The following is a 23,067-nucleotide window of genomic DNA, read 5'->3' as shown; positions in this document are numbered from 1 at the left end:
TTTCATTACATTCATATACCAAAACTTGTTCATCCATTCCCCAATTCTTGCATATTCCCTCAATTTCCACTTCTTTGCCACCGCAAAAAACCCTGCTATGAATATTTTTGTACAAGTAGGTCCTTTCCCCTTTTTTATAATCTGTCTGGGATACAGATATAATAGTGGTATTGTTGGATTGTGCACAGTTTGATTGCCCTTTGGGCATAGTATCAAATTGCTCTCCAGAATGATTGGATCCATTCACGATTCCAATACCTAAGTGTTCCAATTTTCCCAACATTTATCATTTTCCTTTTCTGTCATGTTAATCAATCTGATAATTATGAAGTAGTACCTCAGAGTTGGTTTAATTTGTGATTTAGAACATTTTTTCCTAGTCAATAGTGATTTAGAATATTTTTTCATTTGAATATAGATAGCTTTAATTTCTTCATCTAAAAGCCACTTGTTCATAGTCTTTTGACCATTTATCAATTGGGAAATGGTTTATATTCTTAGAAATTTGACTCATTTCTCTAAATATTTTAGAAATGAGGTTTTTATGAGAAAAATTTATTATAAAAATTGTTTACTATCTCTGTCTTCCTTCTAACCGTGATTGTGTTGGTTTAGTTTGTGCAAAACCTTTTTAATTTAATGTAACCAAAATTATCCATTCTGCAATCCATGAAGTCCTCTATCTCTTGTTTATTTATAAATTCTTTTGTTCTCCATAGATCTGACAAATAACTATTCCTCAATCTCCTAACTTGTTACGAGAGTGTCTAAATCATGTACCCATTTTGACTTTATCTTGGTATATGGTTGTGATTTGTTGGTCTATGCTTAATTTCCACCATATTATTTTCCAATTTTCCCAGCAATCTTTGACAAATATTGAGTACTAATACTAGCAGCTGGAGTCTTTGGTTTTATCAGATTACTTTACCTAATCTATTCCACTGATTCATCACACTATTTCTTAGCCAAAAGTATTTGGTATTGACTGAAAATAGAGTGGTGGATCTGTCTCTGTCTCTGTCTCTGACTTTGTGTCTGTCTGTCTGTCTCTGTGTCTGTCTCTGTCTCCCTCTCTCTCATTAATTTTAAGTTTAAAAATTTTTTGAACTTAAATATTACAATTCCAAATACATCATAAAACAAAAACAAGAGATTGTCCACAACACTACTAATGTCTCTATGACTTTTCTTTAAAAAAAAAATAATAATAAGATTTACTTGTAGCTTTTAAAATTGAAGGCATTTGCATTCTCCTGAAGAGAAACAGCATGTACCATCGTTAAGTAATTAAAAACAAACATAATCCCAAAAAATAAAGTGATGGAATGGGGTAGTAACAACAGGACAAATGAGGAAAGACATCACAAGAGAAGGAAATGATTAAATTAAGCCTGGGAAGAGGCCAGAATTAGGAAGAAGGAGGTCTTCTCTGGGTGAGGGTGGGGTGGGCAATGGGATGATTGTGCAAAGATAGGAGGTGAAAGGTTCTAAGGCAGTGGTTCTCAAACTTTTGTTTTCAGTATCTTTATCCTATTAAAAATGATTGAGCATCTCTCCAAAGCGTTTTTTTGTTTATCTGGATTATATTTATAGACATTTACCATATTGGAAATAAAAACTATTTTTGAATTTGTAGACCCTCTAAAAGGGTTTCAGAGATTCCCAAGATTCTCTAGACCATATTTTGAGAACCACTGTTAAGGGGAACATGGAATTGGCTATTTTGGCTGGAGCAGAGTGTGTACAAGGGAGAGTCCTGGGTACAGCTTGGGGGGAAGGGCCTGGAGGCAGACTGGGAAAGGCTTCAAATGTTAAACTGAGGCATTTGCATTTTGTGCTAGAGGCTATATGTTGCAGTCAAGTCAACAAACACTTAGTAAGCATCACCAGGCACTGGTGATACTAAACGCTGCAAAGAAAGACAAAGACTGCCTCTGCCCTCAAGGACCCTCCAGTCTAAAGAGGGAGAAGTGTGCTGGCTAAATGGGAGGTCATCTCAACAGGAAGACACTGAGGGACAAGAAATGTCTCTTGCAAATGATGCAAAAAAAAAAAAAACCCTCATATTTAAACTGAGATTTAAAGGAAGAGGGGAAGGAGGAAGAAGTAGATGAGAAGGAAGAGGAAGAGGAGAAGGATTATTATTATTATTATTGTTATTTATTAGCATGGGGAACATCCACTACCCCATACCCTGCTCTCCAACAGCACTGGCTACCTGGTTGTTCCTCACGTAGGACACTCCATTTCTGGGCGAGACATTTTTCTGGCTGTCCCTCTTGCCTGGTCTTCTGTCCCATCTTACCTCCATTTCCTGCCTTTAAGTCTCGGCTAAGTTTTTGCTTTTAACAAGATATCTTTCCTGATCTTCTATTAACACTTGTGCTTCCTCTCTGAGATTCTCCAGTCTATCTATGTTTGTATATAGTTGTTTTCATGTTCTCTCTCTAAACTCTGAGGTTCCTGAGAGCAGGAATTGTATTTTTGCCTCTGAAGTGTGTGTGTGTGTGTGTGTGTGTGTGTGTGTGTGTGTGTGTTTGTCCCTAGCGCTTAGCACAGTGTCATTCTATGTGGTAGGAGCTTAATAAATATTTGTTGAAGGGGAACACAGTGGATAGAGCACTGGCCCTGAAATCAGGAGGACCTGAATTCAAATTCAGTCTCAGACATTTAATGTTGCCTAGTTGTGTGACCCTGGGCAGGTCACTTAAACCCAAATGCCTCAGCAAAAAAATAAATGTTGACTGACAAGAAAGGGAATAATGTTTTGCGTGCAGTGTGTTATTAGAAATATAAATTTGGTAGCTAAGTAGATTAAAGAAAATACTAGACACCCCTAAAACTTTTGTCTAGATGGGCTCTGGAAAAGAATTGAGGGCTATAAAGAGAACATGTATTCATGAAGTATCCATGGAATATGTTAACAAAGGAGGTCTCATTCCAGACCAATTATTCTTTTTAAAAAAATGCATTTTAAGGATATCTTTTGTTTTTACATAACCTATGTTTCCCACAATATCCTTTCCCACCCCTCTCCCCAATCGCAGTCATCCCTTATCATTCTGAATAAAAGGACAAAAGGGAAAAAAGTTCAGCAAAACTATAAACCATTTTTTAAAAGTTTGCCCTTATGTGCCATCTTCCATACAGTGGGATAAAATTTCTAATGGGAACAATCCCTGTGGGCTGGCAGCATAATGACTTAGAAAAGCACAAATTACATAGTCTATGTTGTTTTGTATTTTTATTTATTTTTTAAACATTTCCCAATTTTAGTCAGTGTCGATTTTGTTTGCTGATCGGGCCTGAAATTTGTCATCTTGGTCTAAACCCCTAGGTTGCCATGTTTACAAAGAAGCAGGGAAACATCTCACATCAGTTCTTCAGTATCGAGTTGGGTCATTAAAATTTTTCCAGTACTCATTTTTTGATGGTTTTGTTGTTATTAGCCTTTGTGTTGACATTGTCATAGCCACATTATATATTAATTTCCAGGTTTTTGGGTTTTTTTGCTTTTAATTAGCTCAGAAAAGCCCTTCTCCTGCTTCTCCTGATTCTTCACATTGACCATTTCTTCCAGGGCAATGAGATTCCATTACATCCACATAACTCCAACTTATTTGCCATTCCTTGGTTGCTGAGTGTCTGTCTACTTTGACTTCCTTGACACCACAAAGAATACCACTATAAATATTTTGCAGTGTACAGGACCTTGGTTTTTGTCTGGACCCACTTCTGAAGCAGAGGAGGAGGAAAAAAGCAAAAGACCATCATTAAATCATTTAAGAGTCAGTGAGAGCTCTGGGGCCAGAGAGGTCCCTGCAGTAAACTCTTGGCAGGCAAAATCACTGCAAATTGGGAGCTTGGCAATGCAGTAAATCATCTGTTTTTTAATGATTACAGGGATATGTGCAGCCTTCCTTGGGGTTGCAAGCAGCCCTTGCTTCCTAAATGGAGTAAGGCTAACGATAGGTCTTGAATCACACATGTGGCAAATCCCTGAGCTGGGCTCAGCAGTTTCTAACAAGTGCATGCTTTGCTTTGCCAGTGATTTTTTTTCTCTTCCTGGGCCCCTCTCTTTGCCACATGGGAGAATGGCTGCCTATGGAAGTTGCTCAAGGCTGATACTGATCAGTCACAGACATAGAATCTCTGAGCTAGAAGAGACCTTGGGCCCATTTACTCTAGGCTAGCCCTGACTGAGAATCCACACCATTCAATGAGTGTTCAGTCTATACATGAAGGTTTCCCATGAAGGGAAGCTCCTGCTTCTTGAGGAAACCTGTCCCTCTCTGGGACAGCAATCATTTCTAGGAAGTCCTTCCACTGCTAACTTTCACCAGCTTCCTTTGCTATCCACTTCCTAGTTTTGCCCTTTGACAAAGAAAAACAAGTCCAATATGTCTTCTCCATGACCAGACAGTTCTTCAAATACTTGAATCCAGTTCTTATGCCTCCCCCCTCACCCTGTCTGCTCTGCTCTGAGCCAAGTCTGTTCACATGCCTGGTTCTGTGAACTGATTAATATATCAGAGAATTTCTGAATTGGAGGGGACTTGCAAGAACCTCCCATCATTCATCAAGCATTTATTAAGTATTCATTAGGCACTGTGATAGCCACAAGAATGTAAACACCATGAGGGCATGGAATGGCCCATCTCTGACTGTCTTTGTCTCATTGGGATCTGTGTAGAGTACAGGTCCTAGAATCAGAAACACTTAATTTAAATCTGGTCTCAGATATTTACTAGCTATGTGAATCTGGGCAAATCATTGCTTTTGTTTACCTCAGTTTCTTCCTCTGTAAAATGGGGGATAATAATACTTCCCTCCCAGGGTTGTTGTAGTGATAAAATGAGATAATAACTTCAAAGCACTTAACAAAGTGCCTGACCCATTACTATGGGTGCTATATAAATATTATCTTCACCAGCATCATAATGGTAAACAGGCATGAAATAAGTATGCATTATCGATTGCTTGTCAGAATTTAGAGGGATTTTAATCATAACACCTTTCTTTTTTCACAAATGAAAGTCTAGTGAGAATAAATCACCTGCCCAAAGTAATATATGGAATATGAATTAAAAGTCCTTCACAAGGCTGGTTGCCTTCCCTTGGATGTTAATCAGGTTAAAGATGAGCTTCCTACTCAGAATCTTCTAAGCGTGGGGGACAGTCCATGGAAAGACTAAGAGAAGGGAGATTGAGTGAGCAGGAAGTAGGCCAGAGGCATGGTAGCTAAAACATAGTAGATATTTAATAAACATGTGTTGATTATAACAGTTGAAAAGGACTTGAAAGATAAAAATCACCAAACTCTTTTTTTTATATTTGAGGAATATAATTTTTTTCATAAATGTTTTTGATTTGGGGAAACTGAGGCCAAAATTGTAAGAACACAGTCTTCTAGATAGAGTCTGGCCAGGTCTGAGACTATTATGTCCTTATTTCTCAAATTAAAATGTTAACACCTAATTTCTGGAGATAGAGGCAGGAATGTCGTTTGCTGGGTACTGAGCCCCTAGAAGCAGGTGGAAGAGCCAGGCTACCACCAGAGGCTTGAAAGAAATGAAAACAAAATGAAAGTTGATCTTTCCAAAAGGGTCCAGATGCAGCTGTAGGATCTGAATGAAATGCGGGAAAGTGCCTCTGCCTCCCCTTCAGCCAACATTTTAATGACTCTCCCCTGCACGTGGAGAGGAGGAATTAGTCTGCATATCTGCAAATGGGCAGGGCTGTTGGGAACGTGCCGAGAAAAGCAAGAGTTCAGCCTGGATGGCAATCATCTCTGGAGAAGGCTTGGCTTTGCTCCTGACCCTGGGGGATGGAGCAGAGAAAGCAGCCAGTCACATTGCCCTAAGAATATGAGCTCCTGAGCAAAGCTCCTATGAATTGCTTGTATAATTAATACTAATTTTGTTGTAGAAAAATCTTGATATTATTTAGACCATCCTGAATTGCCTAATCAAGATAGAACTCTGTGTATTAGCTAAAGAGAGAATGGAATATAGTGTCATTAAAATTAATATATTATGGAAAGACTTGTTACATACTAAAAAGGACTCAATACAATCAGTCACCCATGGGGCTTAATTTTCTAATTAATGCCCTCTTGCTGGCTCGATTGCAGGGTGGTTTATTACTGTAATGGGCTCTAATTCAACATTAGGCGTTTTAAAGATGGGCCTGGGCTTTGATCTCCTAGCATGTCTCATTTCGAAAATGAATGCCATTTTACAGCTACATTAGAAAGGGTCTTTGGGAGGCGATGTCTTCAATCAGACCACCTGTCATACAACATTGTCATCCTCTTCATGAGACCTTTTTGTTCAATTTTGTTTTTGTTTCATGGTGCTGGGTTTGGAAATAGGCAAAAAAAAATCTCCCTGATCCAGATTGAGAAGGCAAAATTAGAGCAGATTACAACAGCAACAGGTGCCTAGATAACACTTAGAATGTGAAAGTACTTTATTCACAATACCTTATTTGAGTCTCATAGTAACTTGACCAGGTATTTATGAAGCACCTACTATGTGCTAGGAAGTAGTATAAATTGAAACGAGTTACTGCTTTCTATAGTCCTGTGAAGTAAGTGGTGTTGATATTCTTATTCTTATTTTACAAATGGGGAAACTGAGGTTCAAAGAGTACCATTGGATTGTTGATGTAGAACTAAAAGAAACTGGTCAGAGAAAGCATTTATTAAAGGCTTACTTTGTGCAAAGTACTGTGTTAAGTCTTGAGGATGTAAATAGACAAGATAGTCCCTGTTCTCAAGGGACTGTCACATATTAAGGATGATCAGGGATGAAAGAGCCTGTGATCTGAAGAAATAAACCCAATGCACCTTCTTTAGAGTCATTTCTGTTAATAAAACCATATTGCTGCTGTTGATGATGCTAGGAATTTTGGTAGTGGGAATTTTTCTGTTCTTCAGTATTTACAGCTACTTTAAAGATCGTTTAGTTAAACTTCAGCACTTTAAATATGAGGAAATCGAGATAGATAAATGAAGGTTCTTGCCCCAAATCACATAGATAGCAAATTAACACACCCCAGCTTTTGGGTCTTAATTACTTTGCTCCAAATACAATAATTTTTCCATTGTATCACCTACATTGAATGAGTTGTCTAAAGTCACACAGCTAAAAAGTCTAAGGTCACATAGAATTTAAAACCAAGACTTTCTGATTTCAAGTTCAACATTCTTATCTACCATTATACTGCCTTGAAAGATATAGGAAAAGACCCTAGAATACAACCCAATCCAATAAAATGTATTAAGGCCCTACTATGTGCCAGGGACTGTACTAAATAAGGATATAATCCTGCCTTCAATAAGTTTACAATCTAATGGAAGGAATGAAACAATACACAAAAGGAGGCAAGAAATGGAAAGATACAGGGCATCTTTTGTAAAGTTGAAACCAGAGGCAGCAGTCAATGTAAAGTACAGTGAGTTTAGAGTCCAATTTCTGCCCTATATAGAGGAAAGCAGTGGGAGGAGTTTGGTACTCCAGTCAGAGGGGAGCAGAGGTTGAGGAAGGTGTTGTCAGTCATGTAAAGAAGCCAATTAAAGCCTAGAGGTAGTCAAGTGTGGGTCTGGAATCAGGAAGACCTGAAGTCAAGTTCAGCCTCCGTCACTTACTAGCTGTGTGACCCCGGGCAAGACACAACCTCAAATTGCTTTGGTTCCCTCATCTGTAAAATGAGGATAATAATAGTGCCTACCTCCCAGGATTGTTGTGAGATTCAAATGAGATCACATTTGAAAAGCACTTACCATAGTACCTGGCACATAGTAGACACTTAATAAATGATTGTTTTCTTCTTTCCTTCCATTCACAATCTGGTCCCTAACCTGTCTTTCCAACATTATCAAATAACTGCCCTTCTATCTATATTCTAGCCATGCTAGACTCCATTCTGCCCTCCTCTGCCTTTATTCAAATTGCCTAACTTTGCTGAAATGTAGTCCCTGATTCTATCTCTTATCTACAACTGAAATTCTCATCTTTTAAGTCTCAACGAAGGTCCCTTCATGAAGTCTTCTATAATTCTTCCAATTACAGTGATTGCCTTCTTCACCATTAGATTTTAAGCTTCTTGAAAGCAGTGTCAATGTTATATATTTGGGGAGAATATCCCTAGGATGGAGCCCGATGCCTTGCACAATTACATTCCATATTCTGTCCATTTAATATCAACCAGGGCATTATGAATTGTGCTATGTGTTTCCTTGGGTTTTGATTATTAGATAAGAATAGGGGCATTTTTAGACTCTGCTCTCCTGAGACCAGTGGCTAAAAGGGTTATTGTTACCTCAGCCTTGTTTTTTCAACCTTCCAATAGAGGAACTAACTTCCATTAGTTGAGAGTGAAGTAATTGGACTCTAGGAGGGTTTGGTTGCTGTCCGTGGTACTGATCCTTGGTTTAGATTCAATGTGTGGGCTTTTTCTTCCTAACAGCTTCAAATTTCAAACACACACATATATGAAAGTGACAGGAGGCTGTCAATGGGAGAAAGCATCTCACAGCTTTCTCCATTGTGTCTGCTAACACAGGAAACAATCTCCACCCTGGGTTTGTTCCCGACTTGGCTCAGTTATCCAGAGTTACAGAGCCTGAATGGATGGCCTTGCCTACAATGGATCAGTTGATGGATCCTTAATTAAGATCTGGAGCTAGTTAATTCTGAAAGCCTTGATGACAGTAATTTCTCATGTCTAGAATTCCTCACAGGCCAGGTTGTGTTTTTATTTAATGGCTGAGAAAATGCTAAGGGCCTGATTTTAGAGGATGAAGTTTTCCTTTGTAGCACTTCCCTTTTTGTCATTACGCTCTTCTGGGATAAAGAATAAGTTTCCCTAATTTTTCTATGGATACTCCTTATTTAGGAAACAGTGATCACCATCATTTTGCTTTGATAGAGTTGGACCTATACAGTAGAAATTAACATGTCAGTCAGGTACTTCTTTTAATTCCTATTAGGTCTTGGAATCATCCCTCTGCATGTGACTATTTAAGTCATGGTGTATAAAATTTCCAGAGCAGAACATTGGGAAATGTTTACATTCAGAGGAAACATGGGGAGAGGAAATAGGACTGATTGAAAATAAGAGAATCAGGAGACAAAGCATAGTGTCACGGAGGCCAAAGAAAGAGAAATGTTTAAGAAAGAAGGGGTTGTCATCAGGATCAAATACTGTCAAGAGTTCAAGTAGGACGAATGGTATATCTGGGATTTGTGGTTTCAACAGGACTGAATTAGTTGTGATCCTATGACTCAGTGTTGAATTACCATGTTGTGGTGGCAGAGAGTCTAGTGGAATCAATGATTTAGTTGGGATGTGTTGATCATCTACTATATCATAGAGCATAGATTGTACAGAGCATATATTTAGAGTTGGAATGGACCTCAGAGTTGATGTAGTCTAAACTTCCCTTGTACAGATGAAGAAATTGAGAGCCAAAGAGGGTAAGTGATTTATAAGGTTCCACAAGTTATAATAGTAAGAACTGAGATATGAATGCAGGTCTTTTAACTCTAAAATCTACTGCACCTTCCCTCGCTGGTCCTTTTTAAAAAATGTTGATAGCTTTTGTTTTTACATCAGCTCAATTTCCAAATATATTTCTCCCTTTTTTAAGAAAGCTATCTATCTCTTGTTTGTTGTTCAGCTATTTTCAGTCATATCTGATTTTCCATGACTCCATTTGGAGTTTTCTTAGCAAAGATAGTAGAGTGGTTTGCCATTTCCTTTTCTAACTCATTTTATATATGAGAAAACTGAGGCAAACAGGCCCAGAGTCATAAAGCTAGTAAGTGTCTATGACCAGATTTGAACTCAGGTCCTCCTGACTCTTCTGTAGCATTACCTAATTGCCCCTGTGATAAATAATGGAATTAGGGTGGAAAAAATACCCAATTCCCCCCTTATTCTGAGGAAGAAACTGAGGACATAAAATGAAACAAGTGACCTTGAGCTAATAACTTGTCCTTTCCCTTATAATAAAGATTTTTAAAAACAATGAGAAAAAAAAACAGTTTAGCAAAACTAACTCTCTGACCAAGTCTGATATATAATAATATGTACTATATATTATTGTGTGATATGTATGTTATATGTTACATGTAATAACATATCATAACAAGTGTTTCATACCAAGTCTGACTCAAAATGTATCTTGTTCACCTAACATATAATTATGTTTCTTAACAAATCTGATCTAATAGCTCTTCTTACCCAGCCTGACATGTAATACCAAGACTGATATATAATAACATATTTTAGCACACATGTTAATGTATGGCCCTGTCTCCCTCAGCCCTACAATAAGAATTGTGGGTCATTCAGAATATAACCCTAAGTCCCTTTCCTCAAGGTGCTCAAATGGGGAGAGGAAGTTAATTCTACAACAATGAAGTACCATGACCATGATCAGGTTGAGAAATCTAGATTTGGTACAGTAGGGAGCCATGACAATTCTTGAGGGGAGAGATAGTATCTTGACAAATCAAAGAGGCTCTAAGAAGATTGGCCTGATAATGAGATTCAGCAGAAACTAGACGGAACAAGTCCAGCAGACTGTTACCATAATTCATATAAAATGGGATAATGGCCCGGACTCGCTTGAGAGATGGTCGTGAACATAAAAAATGATGGCAGAGGGTGAGCATGATTAATAAAGGAGAGCAATAAAAGAATGGAGGAGCTTTCTATCGACCCTCCTAAACTGGCCCCAGGAACAGACTGATGAGGTGTGACTGATAAGACTAATGTGATATTGCAGGATGATGAAGTTCCTGAAAGTTTCATGGGAAGCATTGCCTACAAATACCTCCCCCATCCTACTATGAAAAAGGATATAACAGCTAAGGTTTATATAGCGCCTACTATGTGCCAGGCACTGGGCTAAGTGCTTTATAATTATTATTTTATTTAGTCTTTGTAACAACTCTATGAAGTAGGTGCTATTATTATCCTCATTTTGCAGATGAGGAAACTGAGGAAAACAGATTATGTCACATAACCAGTAAACGTCAGAGGTCAGATTTGGATTTAAATCATGCTTGATCTTAGACCAGCCCCACTGAACCACCCACCTACCCCCAAGAGGAGGGGTTTTAGCAGAAAGTAGATGTGTATTCTTAGATGCCTTCCCACCAATGGAAAATGTAAGAGGCCCGAGGTAAATGGCACAGTAGGAAGAGGACCAGCTTTGGTGTTTAAATCCCATTTAACATTTCTCTTTCTCCATCTAGTTTATTCAGTCTCCCCTCTCCTCTGTGAGGGTTCCTACACCAATTGAGAAGCACTCCCATCCTTTGGAAATTTACAATTGTATTTGTATGACCCGCATCTTAAACTCAGGAAAGATACCTAGGCAGGATGGACTTTTCTCTTGGTGTCTGTCTCCTGTTGAATTTCAATGGGAGAAGAGGAGCAGGGGTGAGTCTCTGTTGAGACACATGTGTGGCTAATTGGGTTTTGCTCTTCTGTTCTTGAGCAGGTTTTGACTATGGCTGGGTTCAATATTCCTTAGGGAGTTCATTCTCCATTACGCCCTTCACACCCTGCTCACTCGGGCTGCCTTGGGAAGAGATCTGGACAATATGGCGGGCACATTTTCAGGTTCTTCAGTACTTTATAGTCATGAAGAAATTAGATTGCATTCTAAAGACTAAATATACTTGAAAACTCAAAATCTCCACCTCCTTATCCTAGGATTCTGAATTTAGGGTTGAAAAGGCCTTGAAGGTTCCTCATTTAACAAAGGCTGAAAATAAGCCCCAAATAACATGCCCAAAATCACACAGATAGTAAGTAGGATTTAAATATGAGGGCTTTCTGATCCCAGGCAGTGATAGAGCACTGGGTATAGAAGACTCATCTTCTGGAGTTCATGCCGTCTTCAAACACATACCAGCTGTATGACCATGGGCAAGTCACTTAACTGTGTTTGCCTCAATTTCCTTATCTGTAAAACTGGAGAAGTAAATGGCAAATCACTCCAGGATCTTTGCCAAGAAAAGCCCAGAGAGAGTCATGAATAGTCAGACATGACTGAAAATGACCAAACAACCACCTCTGATTCCAAATCTGGTCCTTCTCCCTCTGTGCTGTCTACCTTGGGATTCTTATACCTTCCAGTGAATATACTCTCTAGGACTAGGCACCTATTTCCTGCTGAAATTGCTTTTCATAGTAGGGATGGGAGACATGGCAGACTGTTACCCAGGCAGCCCATACTCTCTGCTCCCAGGAACCTTCTGAAGGAGGGTAGAGTGAAGAGCTCCTCCATTCCTTAGCTTGCTCTCCTTTTGACTTACTCATCACACTTGTGGTTTGCCAGCTGCTGCCTGCTTCTCCCATTGGATTGCATGCTCTTTGAGGACAGAGCCATTTTTCTTTTTCTTATTTCTATCCCCAACACTTAACACAGTGCCTGACATACAGTAGGTGTTTAATTAATGTTTCTTGCCTGACTGATGAGGATTGGAAAGAAGAAAATCATACCATCATGGATTTAGAGGTGGAAGGGGCTTGAAAGAATTCTAGTCCAACCCCATCCTGCTTTTCAGATGAGGAAGCTGAGGCTCGCAGAGAAAGTGATCTCAAATATACCTACAGCATATTAGTGTCACAGGAGACTAAAAATCCAATTCCTCAACTTCTGGTCCACTTTTTCGCTGGCTCAAAGTTGTGTTTTTCCTTTTGACACTGTCATTTTTGAAACTCCGTTGCAGGGTGAGCAGGGGAGGGGGAGGATAACTTTCCATGTTATCTCTAACCCCAGGTGTTGAGGGGGGACAGAAGCATAGAATGGAAGAGTTGGAACAGACCCCTAGGGACCAGCAAAATTAATCCCCTCATTTAATAGAGCTGAAAACTGAGTCTCAGAGACACACGGATTTCCCGAGGTCATGGAGCTTTTAAATGGTAAAATTGGGGCTCAATGTATGAGACTTCACAAAACTTTTACTGCTTTATGGAAATGTGATTTCTTCTTATTTAGCTTCTAAGCCTCTAACTCAAACACCGATTGAGCCATTTAAACTCTCTGTATTTCAGAGAGATCCTTTATAAGGAGCAACATATTGTCTTATCTGCCTCTTCCCATTCTCCATTTGTATTTCCCATAAAGCACTGGTGAGGGAGTTACAAAGGCCAGGAGCCAAAGTTTCTTTCTCTGACACTGACTGGTTATGTGACCAACCACAGGCAGATCAATCCCTAGAATTCCTGCTTCTTCACTGGTAAATGAGAATATAAAATTTTACTTACAGGAGAGTGAGGTTCAAGTGAAATACTGAGAAACCTTTTCAAATTTTAACACACCATGTAATATCTACTGTTATTATAGAATGTAAGCTCCTTGAGGGCAGGGGCAGATTTCATTTTCATTTTTAATATCTTTTTCATCTAGTACAGTTGTTGTTTCAGTTGTGTGTGACTCTTCAATGACACATTTGGGGTTTTCTTGGCAAAGATATGGGAGTGGCTTGTCATTTTTTTTCCTCCAGCTCATTTTACAGATGAGGAAACTGAGGCAGACAGGGTAAAGTGACCTGCTCAGGGTCACACAGCTAGTGGCTTATCATTTATTTTTATCCAGCTCATTTTACAGATGAGGAAACTGAGGCAGACAGGGTAACGTGACCTTCTCAGAGTCACACAGCTAGTAGCTTGTCATTTCCTTCTCCAGCTTATTTTACAGATGAGGAAAGTGAGGCAGACAGGGTAAAATGACCTGCTCACATAGCTAGTGGCTTGCTGTAATGGGTTGAGGCTTGAGTTGATGCACTGAGGTCCCAAGCACATGAGGCTAAATAGTAATTGGACCATACTCTATTAATAGATAAGCTTGGAGAAAGAATGACCCCCGCCCACTCTTTGTGCAAGTCCTGATGTGTTGTATAGGAAATGACGATTTTGGTGGGTGGAGGCAGGGGAGTGGAAAAGGAAGGGGAGGAGAGACTTTTGGGATTGCCATTGCCACGGCTCGGCTCGCGTCTCTCTCTCTTAGCTGCCTTCCTGTCGCAACTGCCTATATTTGCTATCGCAATCTTTCTTCACCTCTTCACTTCAATAAATATTGAAGATTTCCCCCTTAACCTGAATTCCTGACTCCGGCTGATTTTAAATACGCGATCATTACAGCTTGCCATTTCCTTCTCTCGCTCATTTTATAGATGAAAAACTGAGGCAGAACCAAATTACTTGCCCAAAATCATACAGGTAGAAATGTATGAAGCAAAATTTGAACTCATATCTTCCCGATTTCAGACCTAACATTTTATTCACAGAGCCACCTCGCTAACCCATAGTATTTAAAGCACCTAAGGGCCACTGATTGATGTCTACATCTTCTAAGTCATGGTTTGTAATTTGTATTCATGGAAGTAGTTCACACCCTGGGAATTTTCTGTGCCCACCAAAATCTCAAATCCTTTGAGTATTTAGACTGTCTCCCTAAGCCAGAGTAGAGTTTCACCCCAGTCCCTGTAATGGATTTGAAATTTTTTGAAATTTGATTTCATCAAATACCCCAAACCCATAAAGTATTGGTCATATGGGAAGGCCATTTAGTGGAGCAGCTTCCTTAGGGCCATAAATTTAGAACTGGAAGGAAATCTTGAGGTTCTTTGGAGTCCAGCCCTCCTCATTTTAAAGAGGATGCTCCCAAGGACCAGAAAAGGAAAGAGTCTTGTCCAGAGTCCCACAGCTAGCAAGTAGCCAAGTTGGAATTTGAACCCGGGTCCTCTGCATTCAACTCCAGCACTTTCCTCAATCAACAGCACCAGGAGGGTTAGAAAATTGATTTTTTTTTTTTTTTGGACAACCAGAATACGCTTGGATGTGCTCAGGAAAAGGCTTTTCTGAACAAAGAGCCGGGCCAATGCGGTAAATCATGTCATTATGTACAAGGGACCTAATGGGATGTGAAGCTGATGCTCCAGGACACTAGAAACACAATCAGGGTTTTCTGAGTTAGTGGCCATAGTGACAGCAATTGGCCCCGGAATGAATGTTATTAAGTGGGCTGGGGCAGCTGCTCGCAGTCTGATGCAACCCCACGATACAATTTGAGCTCTGCAATGGCCTGAATACTGATGTGGGAGCTGCCAGTGGAGGCTGATTGACCAAAGCTAAGTCACTGCATGTCTCCCTGCTTTGGGAATCTTGTCGAATCTACAGTAGATGGATGGCAGCCCTTGTTCAGATACTTAGGGATTTCGAGCTGAGGACTAGACTGCTCCTGATTTTGTTGTGAAAATTGGACTTAGAGGGAGGGGTCCAGGCCTCCTGGGTCTCCACCTGCTTATAATTGACAAGCAGCAATTTTTAATTAGCATTTTAATGACCTGGAATCTCAGAGATAGAGCTGGAAACCGGATGTGATTTTTAGCATCCAGTTTGATGGCCAGGACAGAAAGTGTCTTGTTGCCTTGGCTCGCTTTGGGAACTATTCTTCATTTTGTGCTCAGACCTGGATCTGACGTGGATCTCCAAGTGCAGTTAGCCTGCCGGCAGAGTCTCCTCAGGTTTCAAGATGGTGGCCTTCAGCCTCTACTCTGTTGCCTCTCCTCCCTACCTCTATTTTGGGATAATGAGTCAGGTCATGAGTAAAAATCTGAATTTTAAAAAAAAATTTAATTTTTCTGCTAATTACACATAAAAATATCTGAATATCTAAGGGCATGTTTCTCGTTTTTATTTAATTTTAAAATTTAATTTATTTTATTTTATTTGCTTATTTGATTTATTTATTTAATTAATTTTTATTCTATTTTTTAAATTAAAGTTTTTTATTTTTCAAAACATATGCATGGACAATTCTTCAACATTAATTAGCCCTTGCAAAACCCTGTGTTCCAATTTTCCCCCTTTCTCCCACACTCTCCCCTAGATGGCAAGTAGTCCAATATATGTTAAATTTGGTAGAAATATATGTTAAATCCTTTTATTTTTTAATTTTAATGAAAGTTTTATTGATATATTTTGGTTTTGTACCAGAATCATACTCTGCTTCCCCTCCCTCTCTTTTTCTCTGTCCCTGTCTCTCTTTTTTTCCCCCTTAATATTCCTGGAGAAAATTTGTCCTCATCTCTCCCTTATTCCCATAAGGCAATTGCTCTTCCTCCCCTCCTGCCAATGTCTTCTGTCCCCCCTTCTAGTACCCATTTTCCAAGACCACTCAAACACATCCTTCTCATGGAAGCTTCCTCTATACTTTTCTCCAAATTCTCTCATCTCTTAGTCCTCCAGTACTGAATAATGAAATCAGAGGAGGGGGGAGAGAGAGGGGAGGCTGAGACCCTGCAGCTCAGGCCCAAGGTGGCTCTTTGTGTTCCAGGAGGCTGACACAGATGACAACCAGGGTACTCTGGGCTTTGATGAGTTCTGCGCCTTTTACAAGATGATGTCCACCCGCAGAGATCTCTACCTGCTCATGCTCACCTACAGCAACCACAAGGACCACTTGGACACAGAGGATTTGAAGCGCTTCCTGGAAGTGGAGCAGAAGGTGACCAGGGGCTTGTGGGAGGAGAAGGGGAATCTGAGAAGAGACAGGGGAGGGGAGAATCTGAAAAAGGGAAGGGGGAGGGGAGATTCTGAGAAGGGGGAGGGGAAGAGGAGAGTCTGGGAAGGGTAAGGAGGAAGGGAGAGTCTGAGAAAGGGAAGGGGGAAGGGAGAGTTTGGGAAAGGGAAGGGGGAGGGAGAGTGTGGGAAGGGGGAGGGAGAGTCTGGGAAAGGGAGTGGGGGAAGGGAGAATCTGGGAGAGGGAAGGGTGAGGAAGAGTCTGAGAAAGGGAGGGGGGAAGGGAGAGTCTGAGAAAGGAGGGGGGAAGGGAGAGTCTGGGAAGGGCCAGTCTGGGAAGGGGCAGGGAGAATCTGGGAAGGAGAAGGGGAAGCGGAAGAATCTCGGAAAGGGGAGAGGAGGAGACAGTCTAGGAAGGGGGAGGGGAAAAAAGAAAGGGGAGGGGAGAGTCTGGGAAAAGGAAAGGGATGGGAGAGTCTGGGAAAGGGAGAGCCTGAGAAGGGGGAGGGGAAGCCTGGCAAGGGGCAAAGGGAGGAAAGAACCTGGGAAGAGGGAAGGGGCAGAGCCTGGGGAAGGAATGAAAGGAAACAGTCTCTTCACATCTCATTCTGCTATTTCCTCAGCTCTAAAATGAGGGTTTTGGACTAAATGGCTTCTGAAGTCCCTTGCCTCCTATCATCCTAAGTCACCTAAGTCTTTGAACCTCAGTTTCCCTAGCTATAAAATGAGGGAGTTGAGCTAAATGACTTCTGAGGTTTTTTCCTCTAGATCTTTGATCCCACTGGGCACAGGGAAGTTCATCCATAAATAAGCATTTATTAGGCACTTACTATATCCCAGTCTATTTTAAAATCTGATGATGAAAAGAAAGGTGAAAAAAAGTCTCTATCCTCTGAGAACTCATCATCTGAGGGAGACAATCATATAAATAACGGGGTCCATATGAGAGCTACACAGTGTTCCTGGAAGGCAGTTTCATCTGAATGGTTCTGTCTGTGAGGAGAGCTTGGAAGGGGCTGAAAGCTATTTGATGGAAAGTGTCAGAGTTGGGATCCTCAATCAGGTTTCCCTGACTTCTGGTCCAGCAAAGCAGCCTGTGCTGCTGCCCAGAGTGTTTGATCAATAAAATGCTGGCTGAAAACAAACATTTATGGAGCTTGAATTGCCTTCTCAGCTCTCTGGAAGAACAGGAGCCGGAAATCCTCTGTCCCGGGGAGCCCGGTTTAGCTGGCGAGATCGGGCACAGGAGGATGACGGGGCAGATTTTGGGCAGCTCAGTGCCCAGGCTGACATCAGGCATCCCACAATCCCGGGGGACTGGGGAGGAAGGGAGGGAAGAGACAGCTATTAGCACCACGTCTCAGTGGGCTTTGCCCAGAACTTTGTGGAATCCAGAAGTCTGAGCCACCAGGGCGTGGCTGTCCCACTTTATAGACAGATAAATAGGATATAGATAGAGGGCATAGATAATACCCACCAGGATCATCTCTGGCTGCAGGGTCCAGGTGTCTCCCGGACATAGGCTCCCACTCGCTCAGAGATAACTACGTCACGGATCCCAGATGAACATCATCCCCTGATGCATCATTCTAGAACATGGATAACTGTCTTGAGCTTCTCCATGAGATTGCCCTGGGGTCCCGGCCCATCCTGATGGCAAGAACATGGCGGAAACCTGAATTTACCAAGCACTTACTGAATCCCAAGCACTGTGCTCACTGCTGAGGCTAAAAAAAGTCAAAAATCAAATAGCTCCTGCCTTCAAGGAACTAATTTTTTTACATTATAAAGAAATGAAATTAATTATATATAAAATAATTATAAATAAAAAATAATTAATTTCTACATTCTAAAGAGATGAAACATATAAAAAAATCAAGGAGTACAGACCCAAATATTGGGAGGGGAAGGCGCTAATCACCGGGGATCAAACGATCAGGAAGACCCTCATGTGAGATGAGTCCTAAGGGAAACTGGGGATTCGGAGAGACGGGGGTGAGGAGAGAGGGCATTATGCACCTGAGGCTATAGCCTGCTCTTAGAGGTGGGAGCTGTAGGGCCCGGCAGGAAGGACCAGTGTGGTGGCTGGTGGTGCAGGTTATAGAGAAATGGAGTGATTGCAGCAAGCCTGGGAGGGCCATGGAGTTGCCTTGGGAAGGGCTTTAAAGGCTATTTATCCTCTCTGACCTCAGTTTCCTTCTCTGTAAAACACAGAGGGAGTGAATTGGATCGCCTTTGAGGCTCTTTTGATCAAAGCAAAGGAGTTTATTTTCACCCTAGAGGCAATCTTGTCCTTGAAGAATCGTTGTGGGATCATGATTAGTTAACTTTGGAGGGAAACGATTCAGATAATTAGCACCTTTGGCAGTGGGCTGAGCCCTGGGAGCAGGGGTTTTCTGTGTGTGAATGTGTGCTTGTGTATGTGCTGGCAGACCTCATGAGAGGTCTGGTGAAGTCTTCAGACTCTTTCTCTGAATCTTGTTTTTAAATGCATAAAATACACAGGATTACAAAAGAAAGCAGTTATGTTGGAAGGAGGGAGAAGGAAGGAAGGAAGGAAGGAAGGAAGGAAGGAAGGAAGGAAGGGAGGGAGGGAGGGAGGGAGGGAGAGGGAAGGAAGGAGGGAGGGAGGAAGGGAGGGAGGGAGGAAGGGAGGGAGGGAGAGGGAAGGAAGGAAGGAAGGAAGGAAGCAAGGAAGGAAAAAAGGAAGGAAGGAAGGAAAGAAGGGAGGAAGGAGGGAGGAGAGGGAAGGAAGGAAGGAAGGAAGGAAGGAAGGAAGGAAAAAAGGAAGGAAGGAAGGAGGAAGGGAGGGAAGAAGAAAGGAAAGAAGCAGGGAAGGAGGGAAGGAAGGGAGGAAGGGAAGAAAGGAGGAAAGGAGAGAAAAGAGAAGGAGAGAAGGAAAAAAGCAAGGGAGTGAAAGAGGGAGGAAGGAAAGAAGGGAGGAAGGAAGGAAGGGAGAGTTTTCTCTACAATGAAAATCACCATAAGAGGCCAATAATGATGACAGTCAATAATCCAGCTCCCTAAGCTATACAAATATGTACAATAATGAACCCTGCAAAGGCACTGCATAAGGACAGCTCCCTGTCCATTAAAGTAGTTCCATCCTCCCAGAATCCTTGGCAGCCAGGCCAGTTACAGAGGAGAGAGCAGCATGGGCCAGTTGAGAAAGCACTCAATCATCTTTTATGGGGATCAACGTTCTGGTCCTGATGTGAGATCACAGAGTTCCAGACTTGAAAGGCAGCACAGAGGGCATTTAGGTCACCCAGGGCAGTAATTAGAGTAGAATCCCTACCCTACCATCCAGATAAGTAGTCATCCAAGCACTGTTTGAGGACCTCCAAGCAGGCAGAGCCACTTCCTAAGGCTGCCCCTTTCACCTGGGAATGGCTTGAACTGCTAGAGCTACTCCTTCATCCTTCTCACAGTCTTTCAGATTCTTGGAGCCGGCTCTCAGGTCTCCCTTGAGTCTTCTCTAGAGAAGACTTGCCCAGTTCCTTCTATTATGAAACCTCTTCACCTTCCTCTGGACACTCCAGATTATCACTGTCCTCCCTTAAATATGGATCTCCTAACTGAACACAATCCCCCAGTCTGATCCAGCCCTGGCAGATCTTTACCTCTTTATTCCTGGGAGTTCTGTCTTTCTTAAGGCAAACCAAATTCCCATTGCTTTAAAAAAATATTTGGACTTCTGACACACAGTTTGCCATCAATCAATCAGTAAACATTTAGCAAGCACCCATTATATGCCTGGAATTGTGCTAGGCAATGGAGATACAAGAGGCAAAAATAATTCCCTGCCCTCAAAGGGGGACAATCGAATTGGGGAAACAAATACAAGCTATACAAATATGTACAATAATGAACCCTGCAAAGGCACTGGAATTAATAGGGTTGAACCCCACCCCAATATTTTTCAGACAAATTGCTGCCTAACCGCACCTCCTCCATCTTGTCCTTGAAAGAGCAGGTCTTGAACACATGTGTACATTAATCCCAACTACAGAGTCTGTAAGATTCTAATTCTTCAAGCTCTTTCTGGATCTTGACTCCGATGTCCAGTGACTTAATTCTCCCTATTAACTTTGAAGCTTTGCCCCTCCCTCTCTAGGCTATGGGACAAGTTACTTCTCTCTCCTGAGGTCAGAAAACAAGGAGATTGGACTAGAAAGATGGCCCCTGTCCTCAAAGAGCTTGAGATGAGAAAGGAAGGAAGGAAGGAAGGAAGGAAGGAAGGAAGGAAGGAAGGAAGGAAGGAAGGAAAGAAAGAAAAGAGGGAGGGAGAAAGGAAGGAAGGAAGGAAGGAAGGAGGGAAGGAGAAGTAGGCAGTAACTGGCAAACTACAGAGTGATGAATAAGTCAAAAGGAGAGCAACCTAAGGATGGAGGAGCTCTCCATTCCATCCTCCTTCAGAAGGTTCCCAGGAGCAGAGAGTACTTCCTATGGGCTCCCTGGGTAACAGTCTCTCATCCCTACTATGAAAAGCAATTTCAGCAGGAAGTCGGTTCATGTGGAAAAAGACGGAGGCAAGGTCACTGAGCAAGAGAAGGGCAGACTTTGAACTAGAACCCAAGTCTACCAGCAACTTTGGTAGATCGCAGTCAGAGGCTCCTGCCCCAGGTGTTAACCCCCACAGATAGAGGTCCATCCCATTGAATGGGGATGGGGTAAAGCCATAGTGTATGGAGCTGAGAGCCCGCTGTAGGGTAGGAGTTTGCAAGTTCGCTGATCCAATATGGCGTCTCCCTGGGGCTCCCTACGTGCTATTTCTGATTATTTATGGACTGTCAGGGAACAAGCAAGGAACACATCTCCCAGCACACTGGGGGAGTTGCTGCCTGGATGTGCTGCAGATTGATGACCGATTGGAGCAGCAGCATCTGAGAAGTGGCCATTTGTCTTGTCTCCTGACCCCCATGCTTGTTATACTCTGGAGAAGACCCAGACCCATTGTTCCGCTCCCCCTGGGGCTTGTATACCGAGTAGAACAGACCTTCCTCACTGCAGATGGGCTCCCTTCCATTAAATCTTAACGGGCCCCAACCCCAGAGGGAAGCACCAAATGTGCCAATTAAGTCGTTATCCCAAATCTCTCTGGCTTTCCCACCACCGACTGATTCTTAGCTTCATTTTTATTTCATGAATTGCTCTTCAAAAGGAGTCCCTGTCAAACGTCGCTGGAATTCTTTGTACTTTTCAGCCTTTTTATGGAAAAGTAGAAGTCCTCGATCCCTCCCAGAGGCAGAGTAGCTTCAGGAGTTCCACTGAGCCAGGGAGCAGCTAGAGAAGCTCTCTCTTTAAACCTCCCTTGGCCAATATCTCTGAATGAAAGGGCCTGGGTCAAAATCCTGGCGTTCCTGAAAACCCATGATGCCGTGAGGATGCAGGACTGGTTCTCACCTGGTCCTCATACGGTTCTGACTCAGGCTACATATTCATGAGAACCCTGTGACAGGAGGGCTTGTTTTCTGGATGCTTAGTCAGTTCCCTCTCAGTGGTTGCTCCTTCTGGTGATACTTTTATCCAGAGCAAAATTATCTCCTTTAAAGAAAACACTGGTGAGATTTCAGAGTCCATCAGGTAAGAGTTCATGGTCGTTGTGTCATGGATCCTTTGGTAGCCTAGTGAAGCCTGTTGACACATTCTTGGATTCATGTTTTTAAATGTATAAAATAAAATACATAAAATAAAATGCAGAAGAAATCAATTGGAAATATAGTTCTCAAAAAGGTTTTTTTTTTTTTTTAATTTATGGACTCTAGGTTAAGAACACCTTTGGGGATATGGGGGATGTATAGGGAGGTAGAAGGATCAGAGGGCTCTCTCTGCCTCAGGTGCCTTGGTTTTCTGATGTCTTCCCTACCCACAGCCCTAGCCTGGCACAGTGCCTGCTGAGCCTTGGAAGTTGGAGAAAGTTCGAGCCCTTCCTCCTAGAGATGAACTCCAAGTCACGGCTCTAATCGGACAGGACCATTGGCCCACCAGATAGAAAAACACCTGCTTCTTCCCAGCATCTAGAAGGGCAGTGGCTGGAGTGGAGGGTCTGAAATCAGGAAAAACTGAATTTTCATATCTGGCCTCAGACACTTTACTAATGAGCTTGAGAAAGTTACTTAACCCTGTTTGCCTCAGGGTTGAAAAATTGTAAGAGTTTAATAAATGCTTTAAAAGCCCTCTTAACCACATGTTGGACCTTGGGGCAAAGTTCCACCTGCCCCACCTTGGTTATGGTTGTGACACTAAGCATCCCTGAATAAATTAATGGAGTTTTTTTTTTTTTTTCCTGCAAGAACAATGCTGATGGAATTTCTTAGGGATCGAAGGAGCTTAGGAAAAAAGGCAGGTGCTAATACTGGCTGTTAGGTTATCTAATCTCTTCTTAACCCTGTTTCTATTTCCGGTATTTTCTTGGGGGTCATGAGTTCCCTAAGCTCATTCCCATCAGGGGAAAGAAGGGTCACTTCCCTGTTGCCCTAAGCCCTTCTCTTTCCTCCTTCCATGGAAGTC

The 23,067-nt window shown here is 41.8% G+C and overlaps 1 protein-coding gene across 1 annotated transcript in view; it reads left to right on the top strand.

The window, feature by feature from the left end:
* PLCH2 (phospholipase C eta 2) overlaps positions 1-23,067 on the top strand; it is a 164,181-nt gene that overhangs the window by 64,504 nt on the left and 76,610 nt on the right. Inside the window, exon 5 of the mRNA XM_051988768.1 lies at positions 16,370-16,540. Coding sequence (XP_051844728.1) covers positions 16,370-16,540 — 171 coding nt within the window. The remainder of the gene's footprint in view (positions 1-16,369; positions 16,541-23,067) is intronic.

Source organism: Antechinus flavipes, chromosome 3 (assembly GCF_016432865.1).
Source record: "Antechinus flavipes isolate AdamAnt ecotype Samford, QLD, Australia chromosome 3, AdamAnt_v2, whole genome shotgun sequence".
Classification (NCBI taxonomy): domain Eukaryota; kingdom Metazoa; phylum Chordata; class Mammalia; order Dasyuromorphia; family Dasyuridae; genus Antechinus; species Antechinus flavipes.
This window is presented reverse-complemented; position numbering and strand designations above follow the sequence as displayed.